This window comes from Monomorium pharaonis, chromosome 1, assembly GCF_013373865.1.
Source record: "Monomorium pharaonis isolate MP-MQ-018 chromosome 1, ASM1337386v2, whole genome shotgun sequence".
NCBI lineage: Eukaryota > Metazoa > Arthropoda > Insecta > Hymenoptera > Formicidae > Monomorium > Monomorium pharaonis.
Window position 1 is genome coordinate 2,548,254 of NC_050467.1, and position 21,134 is coordinate 2,569,387.

General features: G+C 41.0%; 1 protein-coding gene and 1 long non-coding RNA gene across 10 annotated transcripts in view; one reads left to right on the forward strand and one right to left on the reverse strand.

Moving 5' to 3' along the window:
• Positions 1 to 79: 79 nt before the first annotated feature.
• LOC118647773 lies at positions 80 to 5,176 on the forward strand. The gene is made up of 2 exons (XR_004964915.1): positions 80 to 1,410; positions 1,549 to 5,176. It is a non-coding gene; the product is annotated as an uncharacterized LOC118647773 (long non-coding RNA).
• The window catches only part of LOC105832186, a 546,626-nt gene continuing 529,309 nt past the window's right edge, over positions 3,818 to 21,134 (reverse strand). For all 9 annotated transcript variants that reach the window (XM_036293132.1, XM_036293122.1, XM_036293121.1 and 6 more), the window contains 3 exons: positions 15,054 to 15,165; positions 10,607 to 10,963; positions 3,818 to 9,877 (listed from right to left, as the gene is read on the reverse strand). In XM_036293132.1, the coding sequence (XP_036149025.1) occupies positions 9,237 to 9,877; positions 10,607 to 10,963; positions 15,054 to 15,165 (1,110 nt within the window). In that variant the 3' untranslated portion in view covers positions 3,818 to 9,236. The remainder of the gene's footprint in view (positions 9,878 to 10,606; positions 10,964 to 15,053; positions 15,166 to 21,134) is intronic.

A 21,134-nucleotide genomic window follows, 5' to 3' on the forward strand; every position in this document is an offset into this window, starting at 1 on the left:
GTACGGGTTGGTCAGATCTGGAAACGCGCGAAGGTTTAAAGATGTCCGAAAAGATCGGATGTGTTTACCTGAATATCTTTGAGACGGTCTGCGATACTCGAGGTTACAAACTTAAGGTATTTGGGATAACATTAAGAGAAACGTTTCTTGGAACGTAATCTATAATTTCCTGTTTCGACATCACGTAATATTTATGTAAAAAATAAATGTGGTAATAAATATTTATAAATATATATTATAAATGCTGTGTATTATCCGAATCACAGTCACTATTATACATGTATAATTTAACTTAAAGTGTTATTCATATTTTTCTGACATAAATACACTCTTATTAAAAATTCATGTAACAAATATATTTTTTAGTTTTTTTTCTACTTTATAGATTATAAGAATACTCGAACTAACGCTATTTTATTTTAATATAAAAAGAAAAGCAAGTACCATAAAATTTTGAGCAATGTTAATTTGTGAAATCCCCCGAAGTTCTTGCACCCTTTCATTTCCTTCCGATTTGCTGAATTTGTATTGTCGAAAAGAGCCTGGACCAATACAAAATCGTTATGTAAATGTGAATTCAGACCCCGATACAGACTCTCGTGAATATGTAATCAAAATATTATTACTTCCATTTCAAACCCTTTCGAAACTCGATAATGGACGATCCTCTCCCTCCTACCCCTCCACCCTCTTTCCCCACTCAATTGACTTGTCTGTCAATAAATAACCGCGGCTAGCGCGGTAATCACTATCTTTGTGGACGTAATGACAGGATTAAAACAATGTTCTCTCATCACCGCGTTTAATTATTAGTAGTGTATCGAGAGACAGAGGGAGGAAAAAGGTAAAGGGGGAGGGGAAAAATACGATACCCAAGCCAGAGCTAGGCGTTTTATTGACCGGTCAAACATTCATCGGATTTCATATTTACACGCGCGTTCGCGAATGATGCGCGCGCGTGCTACGTAAATGACCGCGATTTAAGAGCGTTCGCAATCGTGTAATTAAATTGGATATGTACCGGATTCGGATGTACGAGCACGCAGAGGCGCGCGGTGTGCCGGCCGGTAACATGTAAATTCGATAAATATCGGAAATTCGTGTACAAATGGTCGGTACGTTCGTTTGACGAGGGCAACAATTTTGCAACGGTAACCTACGCGCTACGAATGTCGGATTCGCGTTTATTGTTTTTCATCGAATCGAACGTATTGTCCTTGTGGCAGATACCCGATTAGACTTCCCGTTTCAATCGAAATTAATCGTTGCCTTTGTTCACGAGACGAAATGTGAAAAGCGACCGCTTATTCGGCAAAAATTAATTTGGACTACAAAAAACCGGAAGGAACCAATACTATTTATAACCTATTGTTTTTGGATGATCGAAACATAAACGTCGAACGCAATAAGGTGAGAGTAATGAGGACACAAACGAAACTTTTGGGAAAGAAGTGAAGAATTTTCGCTTCCCAGGAGTTTTGTTTATATTGTTTCATATCATTCTCTCGTCTCAGAACTCAGGATTCGATTTTCATTTATTTTCGCCAGGGTCGCCAAGTGCACGGAATGTGCGCACGAAGTGTACGGAGTGCACTTGGGTGCAGCAGTGACGTCACCGTCGCGGTAGTGCGTGAAGTTTGCCGCGCGACTTACGAACGTTCCTCGCCATCTTGGATTATGTGTAGTGTCGAGAGGTGCCGCACGGTCGTGATCTACCGCGTTGATTAGTGCTTTCGATCGTAATTAATCCGAATGCATCCGCATGCATGCGTGCGCGTGTGAACATTAGAAGCGGCGGTGAACAAGTCTGGCGAATTCTGATGGGACTTGGGACACTCGGACTCTGCAATTTCGAGATTCCAGTGATGCCGAGATTCTAACCAGGAGATTTGTACAGGGAAGAGTAGCGTGATTCGGGCGACAGCGATATAACCGCGGTAAGTGATTTGTAACTTGTTAAAGAAAGAAGACTAGAAACCTCCTGAAAAAACAAGGAAATTCTGTTCTTTCACAAAAGTGGACTACGTACCTTGCATGGTGTCGTTGTGGAAGCCACTGCTTGCTCATCTCGGCGATGTCCGAGTCATTTTGCATTTTGCTGTTGTAATATTGTACCCGTAAAATATTTTCAGTGCAAATTTATAATTATTTAATCTATTCTTGAATAACAAGTTAGACTTTTTATAAAAGTTTAAATAAAAATGTATTTTTTTAATTATAAAATTTTGCGCAGAATATTAAAAAAAAAACTTTCGGGAATTTTTTTAAAATATTAATTAATTATAATTTATAAATTATGCCTCTCAAAAGATTCTTGCAAAATGTGAAACAGCATACATAAATATTAGGCAATTTTAATAACGTAAAGATGAAAATAAATGATCTAACACCGATCTACATTTCAAAATTATCTCAAAGCTGAACGATGAAAATGATTGATAATGATCGATTAATAATACTTTTAAGATACAAACGTATACTTATCACAGTTTCTGTCGCAACGAAATGATTCAATGAAAATTTTGGAGTCGGAAAACAAATTGGAAACCGATGAAAACGTCGGGATGCGACCTCGTCGCAGGGGCGCGAGAGTTATGATCGGGTGAAGAAAATAATGGTAGACGTCGCAATGAAATCGAATAGTAAATCGTTTATTTAGTACGAAGGTGTGTGATAGTGTCTCGAGATTGCCGCCTCGGCCGACATTTCCTGATTTAAAAATGCCCGACCGCGGCGGTGTGATACCGTGACGTGAACGAGTGTGTGACAGAGCTTTTTCTTGTTCCTTAGCTGACGTAAGAGATAGGTGTTAGAGCTAGTTACCCTGTTCTGCGAGCTGGTGCTGCGCCTTTTCGTCGCCGCCGCTCCCGCGAGCACGAGGGCCGACTCTTCACCGAGGACCTTCCCCGAGAATCACCCTCGCCGAAGATCGACCCCTCGACTCACCGCCCGCACTTGGTGGAACTTGGGACGCTCAGCGCTATTGATACCGTATACCCGCGGACCGATTAGATTACCGTAGTCCGACCGAACTTCACCGATAGGGTCTCGCGTTGACCAGGTCGCTCGCGCCAACCCTCGACTAGTAATTCGAGTTGAATTGTTGGCGAAGTTAGATCGGACCAGGTGAAGATTTAATTCGCGTTGAAACGAGAACGTAGGTGCGGTAAAATGAGCGCGTTCGAACTTTCCAGTTTGCTAGAGGTGCGACGATTTTTGCGTCGAGCAAAATAAATTCGAGATCGAATTGCGCTATGTCCGGCGGCGTTAGTTAAATTAAATAAAGATAAAGATCTAATGTATCAAAGAATCAAAATGTCGCATTTGACTACGCGCTATTTAAGCGGAAAAATCTCTTTACAGTGTATTTAACGCACTCTTCGGTTATAGAATTTTGCATATTTCGCCGTGCAAAATTGGAGAACGTTTCGACACGAGATTCGAGGGGCTGCGTTTCAGCGCTAAACGCGCGCTTCTAGACCGTCAGATTGTCATCACTTCTGAGCGTCCCCGGCGCGACGAAAGGGCGGAACGCCCGTGCGAGCTAACTTTCAAAGAGATGCTACTTGTTACCTTCACTCGAGGTACTCTAGTGCCTATGTTATTGTGTCCTCTGTTCTGCCTACTGCGCTAAAATCGCCGCTAAAAAAACGGCGGTACCAAAACGGTTGGGGTGAGAGGGGGAGCTGCTGAGGAAGAGGAACAGGGGAGAACGATCCCCCTCGTACCCTCGTAGAACGTAACAATAAATAATAATAATAATCTTCGCAACTCGTATACGCGTTCGAAAGGTAAGGAAACGTTCTCTATTTCTAACTTTCGTTCGTGCATTCTCTTCTTTATTTTCTCCCGTCTCTTTTCTTTCTTCAATCCTCTCTCCTTCTTCCGCTCGCTCCCTTTCTTACTCACGTCTTGAAGTTAGAGAGCACGCCATTCTCCGCGCACATGAGGCGGAATAACAATTAAGTATCGTGAAGTATGGCGAATGAAAGATTTGACAAATCAAATATTTCGACACATGCAACAAACGACTCATGCTCGATTCTGCAATTTGTGTAAATTGCAAATTTATATACGGGATGTTAGTAATTCAATATAAATCACGCGTTACCAATTTGTACACTTGTTAAATTAAATTTTGTATGGACCTGAATCAAAAACATTAAAAAAAATTGGATTTTAAATGAATTTTTCACCACAAAGAGTTTAATTCGAGATGTGCATTGCCGAACATTTTGCACGAATCAAATGGTAGATAAGAAATAGTTCAAACGACGCGTCCTCTTTGCATCTCTGTTATTCTATTATCAATGTGTACGTTTGGATCACGCATGGTTTGTTTTCTTCGCTCGCTCGCTCGCCCATTACACCCGATATGCAACGATCGACCCGGAGATTCCGAGTTTTCCTATTAAAAATAAAAACAATAATAACTTAGACCTCCATTGTATTATAGCTATGCACAAAAGAGAAAAAAAAGATAAAACAACATCGCGAAACATTCAATTATAACATGGACGCAAGATACAAAAGCGTGTAACTCGATCCGCCTTTCGTTTATTCTTTCCCACACATTTCTCCTGATCTCTCTCTCTCTCTCTCTCTCTCTCTCTCTCTCTCTCTCTCTCTCTCTTTCTCTTGATCTTCAAATCTGACATATTCGCGTCGTGCGCGCACTTTGATTGTATGCAATGTTTCTTTTTGATCGTACGTGACTCTTGTCGTGATAAGTACACACTGTACACCTTCATTTTTCCGCCTCCGCTCTCGTCAGTCATGCTCTCGCTATTAATATTATTTTATTCGGCTCGAATATACACTTCCTGAGGAACGATGAGAGCTGCCTTAGTCTAATTTAAGAAATCGAGTTAATTAGCTAGTCAGAAATTTCGCTGCTGGTTAAGAGCTTTTCTTCGAGTTCGGACGAAGCTCTGCAATGCAATTTGCAAAGTCGCTTCGGTACGATTCGTTAACTCATTAATAAATTAAATTAGTTAATTAAATAATACTAGTGAGCTGCTCGTAGTTCGTCGCAAGAAAGTCGAAGATCTGCGCATCGACGAAAGAAGTAACCTTTCGTCGTTACAATTTAAATCAGTACAGAATTATTCGATTATTTCGCATTTTCCCAATTAATTTAGCTTGTTTGCTGAAATCTTTCGCAATGTGTTAAGGATAAAAAATACAACAAAATAATCAAACTAATGAACCACTTCAATTAGTCTTAAGCTGACGAGATGAATAATTCTCACTTCTCGAAAGATATAACGATATTATAATAAAAACACTGAAACGTATTTCGCATTATAATTGTACATTATTGCTCTGCTGCTACATTATATCATCTATGATAATTTAAGGTCGACGTTCGAGAGCACGACTTTCGAGAGCATTAGATTGACGTGACGATTAACGGCGGCGTTGCGCGATCAACAAATTTCTACCGGGGTGTAACCCACACTCACGCGTATCGATTATTCCGTATAAAAACAGATAGTTGCAACGCCGCGTAATTTTTGATTTACATGAGTTATCATTAAACGGCATACATATATCGTTTCAATACTACATCATAGGGGTCGGTTTTAACGAAACATTTTAACGTGAATAATCCAAAATTGCCAATAACGGCCTTCACTTTATATAAAATTTTTGAACAGCCAAACTCTAAATATTCATTCTCTCAAATTAATAACTATGAAAGTATTGGAGAGAGAGTTCAAGCTATCGCAAATGTTTTACGAATCGAGTGATCTGGCATAACAATAATTGCATCAGCCTCGTCATTGGCAACTTTATTTCAAAATTTAATTCGTTCAATGATTTAACGATAAGAAAATATAGGGCGGAAACCGCTCGTTCGATGAACAAGGGCTAAATTTACATTATTCAATGATAATATCGTTATTTTGGGCCTCAATGTTCACGTTGCAACTTTGCCGTTACTATTGTCGATCGCGCAAAATCACCGTAATCTTTCGCCAGTTCGCACATATAAAATTATATTTACAACAGAGCAATTATATTTCTTTGTGTGTTGAGGTATTCGCGTCTAGGCGCGTCTAAAAGAGAGTGTGCACTATTTCGAGAGGCAAGAGGGAGGCTTGCGACGCCCGACAGGATTGTAGGGGTTCTTCTTTCGGCACCTACTTCCTGCGAGCTCGTCCCTCTCGCTCCGAAAAGGAAAGATACAGTGAATTCTCCTTTTCCTATCCTTGTCGCCATGATCGCGACGGGCGCCGTTACAAATAATTTAAAAATTATATTCGTATTTATAATTTCTTCTCTCGCGCTTCTCCCTCTATACATAGTTATATATATATATTAAATTTCAATCTTTTTTTCTCATTGTTGTACGCGCACGGGAAAAGATTTTGGTAACGATATCGTTATGATACAGCTATGCTACACGCGGGTGGAGTGTTCCTCCTCCCGGTTTTCTATTTACATTGCTCGCCGATTACCGTTACTTTTTTACACATGCGGTATGTATATAAGGGATAGCGGTATTTATTCGGTGTACTAACGTGCGCCTGTACATTCTAGCATTTTTTTCTCATTCACTCTTTCTCTCTCTCTCTCTCTCTCTCGCTCTCGCTTTGGTCTATCTGCAACGTACCAAAAGCTTGAACCTCAGGCTCTTGCACCCCGGTGGTGTCACTTCGTTCCGACGTAACAAAAAAGCATACTTGATATTTCTACATCACAATAGTTTTCGATTTGTCTACATACGTCTTGTGACTAGCTTTATTCTTCACTGCACTTTCTTTAAAGGCGTTTCGTTCTTTGGAAAAGTTATAGCGACCAAATCCCCGAAATTATTTTGTATTTATTAATTATAACGGGACGAAGTAACATCCTGAGGAACAAATCAACGTCGGTTTGCCGTAATCCGCGAACCCGCGAGTCGTCCACGTGCGACTACCGATCAAGGATCGTTCATAAAGGCGCTCGACCCGATCGCAATAATAATATGGTTAATAATGAACGCGAGTAATTTGGGTCATTTGCGGAGTTGTCCGACTGCGGGTCTTTGTCTGTAATAAAGCCGGCGTTCGCCAAACTGGCAATTTGAAATGAGGCAGGAGTTGCGAGCGTGCCGCAATTGCGGCTCATGAATTTTCTAACACGTGGTCTCCGTTATTAACAACATCGAGATTAGCGTGGTCATAGTATCTCGTATCTGGCTTCTATTTCGAGAGAAGACGATTTGCAATTGCGAAAGTGCCCGTTTGGTAAAGAGGAATATTACGAGGCTCATCAGGAGTCTTTCGATTCAGAACAATATGAGTTGTACTGTGAATCGAGCGACATCGAACAATTTTTTCGAAAGCGCAAGAAAAAGTACATTCTCTTTTTGGGAATAAAATTTTTCGTGGCTTCCTCCTTCTTATCAAGCGTTACTTTACAATTATATATTTCTGCGATAGTATTATAAAAATAAAAGGCTCGCGCACGCGCGCCCAAAAATTTCATGAAAGCGCGAATATATTTATGCATTTAGCGGCAGTGTAGCGATGATACTAGTACTATATGTGTCATCTATATACAGTTCTCGAAATTGTATTACGCGCGTTAAAATCTAATTGAAACAATTCGTTTGGGGTTTTATGTATATTGCTTCGATTGATTTGCTGTGTAGAATTAAATAATGGAAAGTGTCATTAAAAAAATTAATATTTACGTTTTGAAAATAAAATTGAATTGATTTTATTTTACTTCAATAGATAAATCGTTAATAATACACTAAGATAATTTATGAGATTTTATTAGTTTGGAATGCGACATTTTTTGCAAATTTGAAAGACTGGGGAATGTATTTATTACAATCCAAAATGTATTGCTTATATTAGTTATATAGCTACAGTCAATCACGTATCGATACATTATATAAATAAGTTGTTTTTTTTTTAATAAGAAATTTTTTGAGGATGTGGCAGAGAATAGCACAATATTTTTATCATAACTGATTATGATCTAATTTCAATGTATATACTGTCTGTCTTTCCGTTTACGGATAATTTGAGGATTCGCCGTTAATCTATCGTGCGTTATCATTATACCTCAAGATTATCGTCAGCGTGAATGGGTGTTGTTTCGTGTTATGTTGATGAGGTTCCCTAAAGCATGGTTGCTGATATGGAAAGTAATTATTATCGGACTAGATAACCGTACTATCTAACATCTCCCTACAGTGTATACGCGATCGGATCCTCTCCTTTGAGGGCGGGCCAAAAATTACATGTTTTATCGTATCAAAGTTTGTACGAAACTTGCTGGTCGTCTGAACACGTCCGATTGTTTAGGATAGGATTGGCAGTGGATCGGTTAATTTAAAGAGCAAGATGCTCGTAATTGAGACCCGCTCATTTTCACAATTTGTGCGCCGTTTATTTTAAGCAATCTCGTTTATTTAGCAGAAATACCTCGACACCATCATTGATATATTGATATATCATTGATATACTTTCAGATTTAGCGATTCTCGGTGTCACTTTAAGAATATCAAATTTCATTTTATATTTTAGAATAAACAGATCTGCAAATTTTTGATCCGACGGATTTCGACTACGAACATTTTGGACGTTTGTCTATAAAACAGTGAATTGTTTAAAAGAGCGATAGGACTGATCACGTAGGGTGATTTCAGTACTTTAATAGCTCTTCGCGATTGGTAGTCGCACGATTTGCGGGCGACATCATAACGAGGACGAGATCGACTCATTCCGCGATTAACGTTCTTCCTCTACGTATATAAATTACAAAGAATTGGACTAAAAATGTAAAAGTAATCGTTAGCGTCCTTTGGTACCAGCCTGAGTCTCATTGAATTACAAATAAATTTGTTAGATAGTCTTGCGTGTCGGCTATATGTATAAATCACTAAGAGATCACTGTTTCTCTCGTTTTAAGTTCGAATCGTCACTTGCTCCTCATCGCTCCGCGATAATCGAGTCGTTCGACACGAGAGTCGCAACTTGATTCGCCGAAGCGATAAGAATACCTTTATTGACTCTTAACTGTGGACATTAAAGTATCAAAATACAGCAGTTCAGCACAGCCGAATCGGCGTCAGCCGCTCTCCGTTAACGAGCGCGCTCGTTGGGTATCATCTTCCCATTGTGACAACAATATAACTGAATCGAGACTTCATCTCGTGTTTCTGTCTTTCTCTCCCTTCTTGGCGGGAGCACATCTCTAGAAAAATCTTCAGAGATGCCGCAATCGATCCTCCATTAGGACACGATGTAGTCCGCGGAATGATGCGAGTGGTGAGAGTTTCGTTGCTTGTCCCTGCGGTGATTCGTCCGGGAGTTGCTGCCGCGGGTGCCGGTGGTGCCAGTGGTGCCGGTGGTACCGGACGTATGGTGGCTGTAACCGCTGTCACTGCCGAAACTGCTGTCGGGCTGGCCTTGGTATAATCGGCCGGCATTGTTCACCTGATCGCACGCCGAGTCCCGGGTCGAGTTCGTGTAATACACCGGCTGGCTGTACTTGTCGTCACCGAACAGCCGATCGGTCGGCTGCGAGTACGTATCCGAATACTCGCCGCCCACCTGGGTATAGAGCGGTGTCGTAACGTCGGATTGACTCTGCAGACCGTAGTAATCGCTGCCGTATTGCTGCTGTGACGACAAATACTTGTACTTGTCGTTGCCAATCTTGCCGTTGCGCGAGCGATCCTTGCCGCTCCTGTTTTGGCTGGAGTAACGATGTAGGGGTCCTAGTACCGGCACGCTCTCGTAGGGGTTCTCCTCGAGTCGCGGGGCCTGCGCAGCCGGCAAGGGTGGTACGAAGTACGGTAACCTGTGTGCCACCGACGGGACGGACTGCTGACGTTGGGTGCTGCCGGTACCTGTTCGGGCGCCGGCCACGCCTGAAAACCGAAAACTCAAGTCAGTAGGAACTCGGAGATGCGTTTATAAACGTAGAATGCTGTAACGAAGTTGAAAAGTTAACAGCAGAGTTGGGAGATCGAGATAGGAAATCAAAATAGGAAATTGAGGTAGATAGAAATTAAAGTCAAGATAGGAAGACGAGAATAGCAGGAAGAGAGATTACTTCAATGAGATAAATGCATTATATCCGGCAAGTTTCAAGTTTATTAAATTCGATACGGTTTCATCAAGAAGTGGAGGTAAAAGAATCTATATATAGATATATTGCGACAGATCTCAATCAATCCAGAATCTAAAAAACGTTATCGCTCGATCGCGTGAAAGTGCTACGCACTAGGCAAACATTAAAATAGCAAACAGTTCTTCGAAGAGCAGGTAGAAAAACTGCGCCGGAGAGCCCAAGAAATAAGGGAAAAAGAGTACAGGACGGACGAGTCGAGAGGCCGATATGTGTCGCCGGCCAATAACGTAAGAACGGTAAACAATTACGAAGCGGATAAGCAAACATCATTGTTAGTTCAGAGACGTTGGTTCAGCGTGCTACAACTACGAAAAATCTTTCAAGCGGAATTACTTTCTTCGGGAAACGTCCCCGTCTAGTCAACCTTTCCCTCTGTCGTCCTTTTTATATACGTTTACACTTGGCGTATCTTCCCACTTTCTTCTGTCAGAATATCGTTATAGTTTGTACATAGCCAGTGACTTGCCTGCGACGCTAGGATAGAGCTGAAGCAACGCGTCCAGCAACATGCCCTCATGGAACTCGCCCATGTCGTGGTTCTTGTCTCGCCTGCGTCGGTCGAGGCTCCTGGGGCTGCGGCCGCGCCGTTCACGTGGTTGCCTGCCACCGGCCGGGCACGTACCCCAGGTAGGGCCACTGCTCGAAGTGAGCATCCTCGCCTCCGATGGCTCGCCCACTGACAGCTCGTCCTCGGCAAACTCGTCCTCGCTTGCCGGTTTGGACGCGCCGGACGTGCGGTGATGGTGACGGTGATGATGGTGATGATGATGCAGACGATTGCGGGCGTTCAACTCGCTCTCCTCGTCCGTCTCCGGATGGTCCCCTGCGGGATCGAGATTCATTTAAGGTTTAACTTAACGGTATTACGGCGAGGATAAGAGCGGAATTTCACTCTTAGCGAAACGAGAAGTTGATTAATCGCGAATAAAGTATCTTTGACAATCAGAGAAGGTTAATTAGACGCCAGAAAACGAGGGTATTCCTCGGCAAACGGGCGGAGGAAATTAATCAGACGGATAATTAGCTTCTGGGAAGGTAAATTATTTAGAAAGATACATTTGTGTGTGAGAGAGGAGGTTGCGAAATATAGGTTTGTATTTATAGTCGCATTTCTGTTGAGAAACTCAAGTGATATACCAGTTCGGGATATGATACGGATCTTGATGTTATATTTGTACTTGCAATTTAAATTTTATAATTGAGGAAGTCGAATGTAGTTGGTCTTGGTAAGAATTCCGTTTCTCGCCAATTTATTAATCATTTCTTTCTTAAGAAGATTGAGTACATTTATTTTTAAATTTCATCATTTAGTTAATATAACCGTGTGTTTAACGTTGTAAATGTTCACCGATCTTATGTTACTGAGTTTTATAGATCAAATGATATTAATTTAAGCTCAATATAGATATTATACGCACGCTATAGAATAAGTTATTAAGGTTATTCCCAATATCAATTTTAATCGTTATATACAATTTTACATTAAATTCTTTTTTTTAATAAAAATAAATATTAGTTAATTAAAATTATTACACATTAAAAAGTTTATTAAATTTTATTTTCACGGAAATTTCTCTTTGTTTTGCTACAATAAACGCAATTTGAATTATTTGTACCGTGAGAAACACGACTATACAAAGAATGTTTTGTAAGTTTCATGCGAAGCAATCGCAATTCTGTTCCGTATTATTTATCAATAAAGAGTATATGTTAAAAGAATGGAATTTATTTCTTTTCGCGCGAAGGATTTAGTTTCACTTGCGGAAACAAACTAGACAATAAACTCCGGAACGAAATTGATTTAAGATGAGAAACGCACATTAATTATAAGCAATTAAAGATTCATTACCGAATGTAATTAGAGTAACTCACAATTTATTTAGCTGATACTTCAAATTTGAGTTTACGCTGAAATTGTGCTTCATCAATTCGGCAACATGAGACTCGCTTCGTTCCTCCATTAATTGCCTCGCGTTATTCCGCCGAAATGTCGCGGTTGAGCCGCGATCAATACTAACGACACAGCGGGGCGTGTATACGTGAACGTACGTAAAAAAGGGAGCTATCGTATAAATAATCGCGACGTAAAACGGATATTTCGAAGCGGAACAGGAATACGCGGTGCGGGAATATCAGCGTGCGTATCGGTGGCGGTGGTCAAAATCGGTCGCCCCGAGAAATTGAACGGGTGCGTCCAATTAATTTTTATCTCGCGGCAGGAACGGAAGAGACGCGATCGGAGGGGGTCGATCGGAAACAAGGTCGGGATAGGGATGTGCCGTGCCGAATTATTCTCGAACAGATTGGGGGTGTTATCGGGCTGGCTCCACTCTCAGCATTAAGTCCAGCACTTCGTTGGCCATTAAACCACTCGAGATATCCTCCGTCGTCTCGGACGAGTGTCCTCTCGAAATATCCTCCGCTACTCCCAGCGAAGATGGGAGGATGTGACCTGTTAACCGTTCGACGTCGATCTCGTAGATCGTGACGTATCCCGGATTTTCGTCGTCTCGTATTTCATGATGATCGCGAAAATAGCATGATACTTGTTGGCCAATAATAACAGCTTGAGGTGTTCTCACCAAATAAATCTAATCTCACATAATAATTTATGGTTCAAAATGTAGGTCAATTTCGCGTAAAACAATATTTTATTTTCTACTGAAATAATTTTTGACTGTCAGAAAATAAGGCAGAGGTGATTTTTTGGAGGATATGATAAAATGTATAATCTAGAAATTATGTGTCAAAAAAAAGAGAGATACATCTTGAAAATTATTAAAAGTATTTGTTTTGATTGAAAATTATTCTGAAATAAACAAGTAATTCCAGTTTGATTTCAATCTTGATCAGTTTCATAAATTTTGCAACGCGCGAGTTAAAATCCTTCCTCGTCGACATGATCACCCAGTGAATCCGTGGAATTCTCTGGCGTTTTTACAAGCCCGCAAGGGACAGGACCACCCTCTTCGAGATCGATGTTCTCTCGTCTCGAAACTGGAGAACGACGATGCGTACATAGCGTATATACGCGCGGGCCGAGCTCGTGGTTACAACTAATGTACGCGGTGCAGCATGTATATTCGATTACCAGGTCCTCGTCAAACGTCGAAAGCCTCATCACCATACTAATTAGCCGTCCAACTAATGGGAAGTATAAGTCAGAGGTCGTGTCACGCTTATCTTCCTTCAGTAAAATACACGACACAGAAGAGTGGGATCACTATGGAGAGAAAGGAAGAGAGAGAGAGAGAGAGAGAGAGAGAGAGAGGAGGGGAAACGATTTAAAAAATTACGAGAAAAAAACAGATGAGTAGATGCAACATAAAACTGCGTTTATCAGATTCTCGTTTGTTGAAATAAATTTAGACTTTAATTACATTTTTATATTAGAGATATAGAAAGGAAAAAGTCATATAATTTATCATATGACCTTCCACTTATATGTACATAATTATTAATAATCAATATTTTAAAGTGAAAAGTTAACACACACACACACACACACACACATTTTCGTTTACCAATATGTTATTAATTTATTATATTTTGCAAATTTATCAGTCTTTATATAAATTCTGAAATTCGATTATTGTTATGTATATTTTTTTACACGGCAATTTAAATTTTATCTACTTTCATAAATTCTTCAGGAATATTGAATAATAAATTTAAAAGTATGAGGATATTATACTTAGGAAGTAGATTTAATGTTATCAAGAATAGATTTTACATACGCGAGTTATATACTTCCATTCACAAGGACCTTCATCAACTTTCCCAATAATTTAAAATTTTATGAAATAATGTGCTCTCTCTTGTTTTCACTGTACCCTTCATTTTTTACTCTACAGAGATTTATCCTTTTTGCATTCTTCTTATAGATTTCTATTCACATAAATCCCATCTTTCTTTCTCGCACATTTTCAATCTCGCGAACTCATTGAACTCCGCAGACCGGAACTTCTGCGACACGCAGATTCTCACTTCCAAAATCCTTCGTACCCGTCCTTAAAAAGTTCCATCGACTCTTTTTTGCCCCATAAATCTCTCACGCCGCAGACCTTCTCGTAAATCGCGACGCACGCGAATCTGCTGGATTATTCTGATAAATGCAGTCCCGCGGTTACCAGGAACAAACCAGAAAAGAGGAAAATACGTAAAAATAGAGGTGGGCGGGGAGAGAGGACGACGGAGGAAGTCTCGCAAAGCGCGCGTTAGTCGATGGGATTTAACATTAGTTCAATGCAACCGTATGTTAATCGTGTATTAAGCCAACCGACAGACGGACACACGATTTCGAAAACTCGTGTACTCGTGCCGTACCTATGCGTTTCCCGCGGGCACGTTCGACCCCGAGGATACTCCCCAGCGTCTTCAGAGGTGAGTCTCATCTAGAAGGAGAGTGCGTGATTTGCGTCTGCATGGGGGGAAAGTTAGGGATTTCAACGTGTCACCGACACACAAAAGGCAACGGGATAGTTTGACGATCTCATGAGGTGCTTGTTTATTGTATGGTCGATTATAAAATTCGCAAAAAAATGTCCTTAGTTAAGATAATTTATTAATAGTATTATTTATGCCTTTCTTTTAAAGCAGCCTTGGCCTGAATTACCTTGACAAAAGGTTACCTATAGAAATTATGAATAATAGGTATCACATTATTATTTTTAAATTAGAAAACACTTTATAGAAATAAAATGTAAAACAAGTTTCCGATATATAAATTCGAATTTATTTTTTAAAAGTCGTTTAATAAAAATTTTGACTCTTCCTTCTCCGTTGTCGCGTTGTTGCTCTCGGGATTTTCCGACGCGATTTTTTTTCCGTAAAAAAAAGAAAGAACTGCCACGCGTAAAAGGAGACGCCCCGGACAAAGCCGTCCAAAGTAAACATCGATTATCGGCACTTACCGTTGCTGAGCTCCTCGTAGACAGGATTATAAAGGTCCTGCGATGTGTAAGGATCAGGACCGGGGCTGCTGCAGACGAACACCCCTCTTCCGCCATCCTTGACGTCCAGCATCTGCCGTGATAACAAAAGTGTTAAGTTAAAGAAAAAAAACGACGCGGACGAAGTTTCGCAATATTTCTAAACACCGGATTTTTGTGGAATTACTACCGAGTGACATCTCGTGACTGTTACTTACATTGTTCACGTAGCATGTAAAGAATATAACAAGTGACGCGAATATTAAAAATCAATGAAGCTTTAGTCGTGAGTAATTGAAGATCGGGGAGAGCTGCGATGTGATTAATTTCACGCGTTCAATACAATCCCCTATTCTATCGCGATATAATAAATTGCACGACGTTTGAGAATTAAGACCGCCGCCATTTTCTTCCCTCGCTCTGCGGGGTTGAAGGGTAATTAGTCCCGAGTTGTGACTAAAAATAGGTCAGCTCGTTACAAACGAGCCGGGGTTCTGCGTTTCCACGGTTGTTTTACGAGGCTCTTTAGGAACGGCGACTTGTTTACGACAACGTTGGAAAACAATTAGCGAATAAAGGAAAAGGATGGAGAGAGGAGGTGAGATGGGGTACAATGAGGGGGCAGATGGAAGGAGAATAGCGAGAAGAAACTTGGGGGATGACTGGCAGGAGTACCAGATGAGAACCTTAACACTCTTTCGGAGTCTCCGTATTTTCTGGCCGACGATTAACTCGTTCCTATCTCTCTCAAATTCTCACCCTTCGTCTCCTCGAGTCGGCAGCCACGGAAACGCTGACTCGGTCACCGGAAAAGCGAAGGGGTCAAAAGTTAATCCCTAAATTGGCAGGGAGCTTATACATCACAGCGGGATAATAAGGAACAATCTGCGAAAGGGAGAATGAAAAAGAGATAGAGATATTTATCTCGGTAGCTAATCACATTTTCACTTGGCGCACTTTTGTTAGCAGGATGAGCAATTAATCTCGCGTGGCGAGACTTGATGGAATTTTCAGTCTTCCGCGATAAAAGTGACCCTCGTCACGCAGGTTGCATTCCCGCGATCATTGATGCGTCAAGTACCTCGTTATCTATCTATCTGTAATCGCGCGAGATCGGAGGGTTTCCTTCCGGAGATATCTCCCCGCCGCGGGACACGAGGGTTAATCGAAACACCTGATAGACAGGCAGGGAGAAGCGTGTGTAACAGATACACGACATAATCGCGGACTCGATTTAATCCCTTTGCCTCGTCCTTGTAATGGCTCGTGTGTCATCGTAAGCCTGCCGCAAGCGGTTTCCGGTCTCTGTGGCAGCGGTCCTGTTTGGGTCCTGTTGGATGAAAATCTGCCACCAGCTGTTCTCCGGTTCGGCCGAGGTGTCGTATTAACGGGCGCAAATGACGCGCTGCGATCCCCAATCTATCTCGCTATCACTCCCACTCCGGGGGTTCATAATGTCCTGTGATCCCATTGGATACCATACGCACGGCAATTGAAGCCCGTTTAATTTCGGAGAGCTCAATTTTCCGTGCAATATACACGGAAAAAAAATAATTTTGCCGTTGCAGCGAAACTATTGCTGCTGCGGTATATTTGACGTGGCAATAATAAAAATTTGCTATTGTAACTAATTTTTTACAATGTTGAACTTTACAGCAAAATATGTTTTGTCTGTAAAAATAAACGAATTTTATTAAGTGTCGGTAGAAATATATTATTTGCTGTGGGAACAAAACAGTCTGTTTTTAGTAAATATATTTTGTTAATATAACGAAATCATCAAAGCGAATTGTTAATTCAGCAAAAGCTTTTTCTATTTTAGCCAATTTTTCGTTCATGTAGCAAAATTACATTAGTATTCATAAAACAAATCGTTTTGCTGCCCATATAACTAATGAAGATTGCTAAGACAGCATAAAATATGCTGTGCCAGCAAATTATTTTTCTCCGTGTACACCTCTCGTGACAACAAACGGATATTATTTCAACTTGACTTCTACCTTAGAAGAAATGTGCATTGAAAATCTTGAAAAAGTCGATATCGAATTCTGATTAACGAGTTGAAAGGAGTTTCACGAATATATCCCACGCGCGACTTATATCCGTCATCTCGCGTGTCGTCCCCTTGACACGACCGAGTTAAATTTTTCTCAGATAATTTGATATCTTCATCTACCGGAAACCACCTACGTGGTTCCCCCGCGAGATCTCCTCGCGAATGTTAATTTATAACGTTTCCTCTTTCACGAATATACCTTTTGACGGATCGTGAAACTGCGCGCAGAATAGGACGATCGCAACGCGTGACGTAAATTCGACCCCTCCCGTGCGGGGGTTGAAATATCGCTGATAGCGCGTGGGAGTATCGGGTCCATGCGAGGGTGTTGCGCGCGCGGTCTACATTTCTATCTAAAATTATATCTCCCGAATTGTGCGAGTCGCGCGTTTCCCGCCGCCTGCACTTCGAACGGATGGACAAATGGGATCGGATGTATACGTATATGCTATTTTCTCCGTATTTCTCGGAGAGATCTGTCGTGGGTCGCGGCGGCGGTGACGAACGCGCGAAAGATGATCCTTTTGCTGAAAAAGTGTTGGTGGTGGCGTGGGCCGAAAGGTCGAACGGTTTTATAAAACGTCGAAAAAAATAATGGATAAATGCATTCTGTCGAGTCCCGTCCAGTCCGGTCTACGAGGCCAATCGATTACAGTTTCATTGTGCACGGAAATATCGCGAAACACGGTTTTATGTAGATACCGCGCGGTGTATCCCAGAATAAAATACTATTTTACACGCGCTATCGGTTAGCGTATTATGTTGCTACAAAATTGTGGGATGCAACATATTGAAATATCTTCAATTTACCAATATGTTACACCACATTCAAGATTTTTCTGTATGCGCGCACGTGTGTGTATGCGTGTGTTTGTACATATTACACGTATCTCACCACAAAACAAATGTATCGAGATTAAGGATGGAAATTCTCGTGCATAATCCAATAATAAAATTTAAATTTAAATGTACATTCAAAGTTTTGTTTTCAAAGAAAACGCAATGAAGCATAATCTTCATCTACTCTCTCTTGCAGGAAATTTTAAGCTACCCTAGTTTAATCTCCGATATCTTCGTCTGTTTCGGACGTTTCGGGATCGCTTGCGCCATTTTTTGTCGGCTCTCGTAGCTCTCGAGTATCTGCAATCCGATCTTCTATCTGCGGATGCAATCGAGTAAGACGCGGACGCTCTCGCGAGTGCACAAATTGCCGTAATCGAGTGAGTTGCCTGGTGATCCGCGCGAAAACGATTAGGGCAAAAAAATTGACGGGTGTTTCTTGCGTTTAACTCCTCGAGGCGATGCTGACGCTAGTAAAAAAAAAAAGAAATTTCTTGTTTCTACTGACAGTCTTGAAAGAGCATGGGGTTCATTATCGTCTTTATTCCGCGGAAACCGTCAACGGGGTCGACTACAATTTTTCGCGAGCGCTTAGTCTTTCTTCTAATTTGTACATTTAGTGCTGAATATAAAAAAATGATCTAATTGCTGTGTCTTGTTGATCTTTTTAATATTTATCTACTCGAGAAACTATTGTATATATTGTAATAACATAGAAAAAATCGGAATTATACAAATGTGATATATGTGATTTTATTATATACGCTTTCTTTTTTTCTAAAAGTTTAAATATGAAATTTAAATAATTTATAAGAGAAAAATCTTCTATTATTAAACTACTTTCTTAAAATACATATATAAAAATAATTTTCTGTTATCTAATAAATGCGTTTAATGCTGTTTCTTTGTCTAATTATTCAAAAAATATTTTTTAATTTAATATATTTCTAAATTGTTTTGCAGCATTTTTCACATATATAGAGTTGGAATACAATTTTCGCAATTTTTACCTTGTTCCGGTGACAAGATAATTTTTACTTGAACGGTCCTCTCACGAGAAATAGAGTTGGCTCTTTCGAAAGTCGAGTTACGAGTTCGCCAAGTCGCGTGTCCAACCTTCGACCTCTTGGAATTGAGTTAGGCACCATTAGCGCGAGCTCGAGATAGAACGAAGGCGGAGCCGGGTTTCGTGAATCAAACTTCCGCTCATAGCTCATCTAAACGGTGCAAAATGGCAAGAAGACTCCTTTTCTACACGAATAATGAGATTTACTTCGCGGATGGAACAAATAAACGAAATCAGAATCGTCGTGAGAAATGTCATGTTCGACCGTATTAGGTTAACGCGCCAAACTTTTTTCATTATTTGTTTTCTGCGATCTTTTTAAACCTCCTCAATTTTTACATCCAATTTCTTATTTCCTGCAATTTCATCTTTCGAATACTCGACAATGGATAAAATAATTTACCGGGAACAGAAGGCAGTCCTCGGCCCTCGTAAAGGCAAGACGCATTTTTAGGCGAACTATGAGAGTTGGCAAAGTTCCACACGTTCAGAGAATTTTCAATCTTCCGGCTGAAAAGTTCGATATTCGGCCGGTTTTACTAGCGCGCGGACCTGATTATCCTAATGATTTTACGGTACCCGACGCGAGTTTTATACTCGGCCGAAGAAGCGGAACGTGTAAAAACGCGGCCGACTTCTCTTCTTTCTTCCTCGTCTTTCTCATTTTCTTCTTCCGTCGGTATTAAAATTCTATGTCTGTTATACGTCCCCCATAATGGCCGGGCTGGTGCTCGCGGGGGCCTTTGAAAAGTTGATCGCTTTAATGATCCCGTGTTCCCCGCAGGCAGCGGCCGGCACCTCGCTAAACTTAGATCTCCTGGACGCCAGCGACAGTGCATACTTAAAGCGCCTTAGCCGACATAAAAGGGGGGAGGGGCGGGAGGTCGCCTCGTCTCTCCGCCTAACTGCGAAAGTTCACGACATAAATAATCAGGAACTTTCCTGAATTAATTTCGATCGATCGGAAAATTCGGGACTCCACCGATGGAGTTTTGTTCGGGAACGAGTTTTCCGAAGGAAACGAGTTTTCGGATGTTTGACATTAATAACGCATTAAAGCGGCGCAAGATCGGCCTTCATAAGACGTTCGCGATACATGTTACAGAATACCCGTTTTTAAATTCGTCATATTGCTTCGTTAAACTATTTTCATCGGATTACAACAGATTTATCGGAAACAAAAGTTTCCTTCTCGAATAGATAAACTCATCATCGATTCCCATATCTATAATACTTCTTGACGCGTCATTTCGAGTATACGGTATATACATCTGTAAACTTAAACAGAGCAATCACCGACTCTGGCGTCCTACATACCGTGGATAATATCAAGCTGATGTGTGTGCGATCCATTCCTTGTACATGTATATCATATACGTATATACATATATGTATAATACATATGTACGTATAATACACATACATATATATCATACATATATATGCCGATATGTCGTGACTATATCCCGTTACTGTAACCCGCTAATTGTTAGTTACTGCGCCGATTGCATTAGGTTCCTAAGTCCGGGGTGGCCAGCCCCCGTCTATGTGGCAACTGCTTTGCAGATACAACGGTCCCGAGCTAACAATGCGGCACCGACGCGCGTAATCGAGCTGACAACAGGTGGATGTTAGATCGATAGACTTCCGCCGGCGGATTGTGCCGTCCAGCGACTTATCCGGTGCGGCACGGCGAGATTTATGACGGGATCGATAACGGTAAAAAGAACCCGCGGACGAAATAATTACGGTCTAGTCATAGTGGTCGAATAAACGCGCGCAAAACCTCCAACCTCTCGTTCCTCTTGCGTCCTCCCCTCCCTCGTCGCGATTCTAATCCCGTGATACACTTTCGTAGTCAAAGCGAACTCTAACATGGGCTGCAATTTCCTTATCACGCATGTAACACTGGTAACTTAGCTCCGCATTGCATTGAATCTGCGCGAGCAACGTGAAAATTTTCTTATCGCCATCGAGATTCTTAATGGATTTTCTAATTTGGCGAAAATTGAATATTGTGTCGAATAAATAAAAGTTAAATGATCGATCTCCTTTTCCCTGCGATCACGAGAAAAAGAAAGTGTACTTGAACAGTAATTAA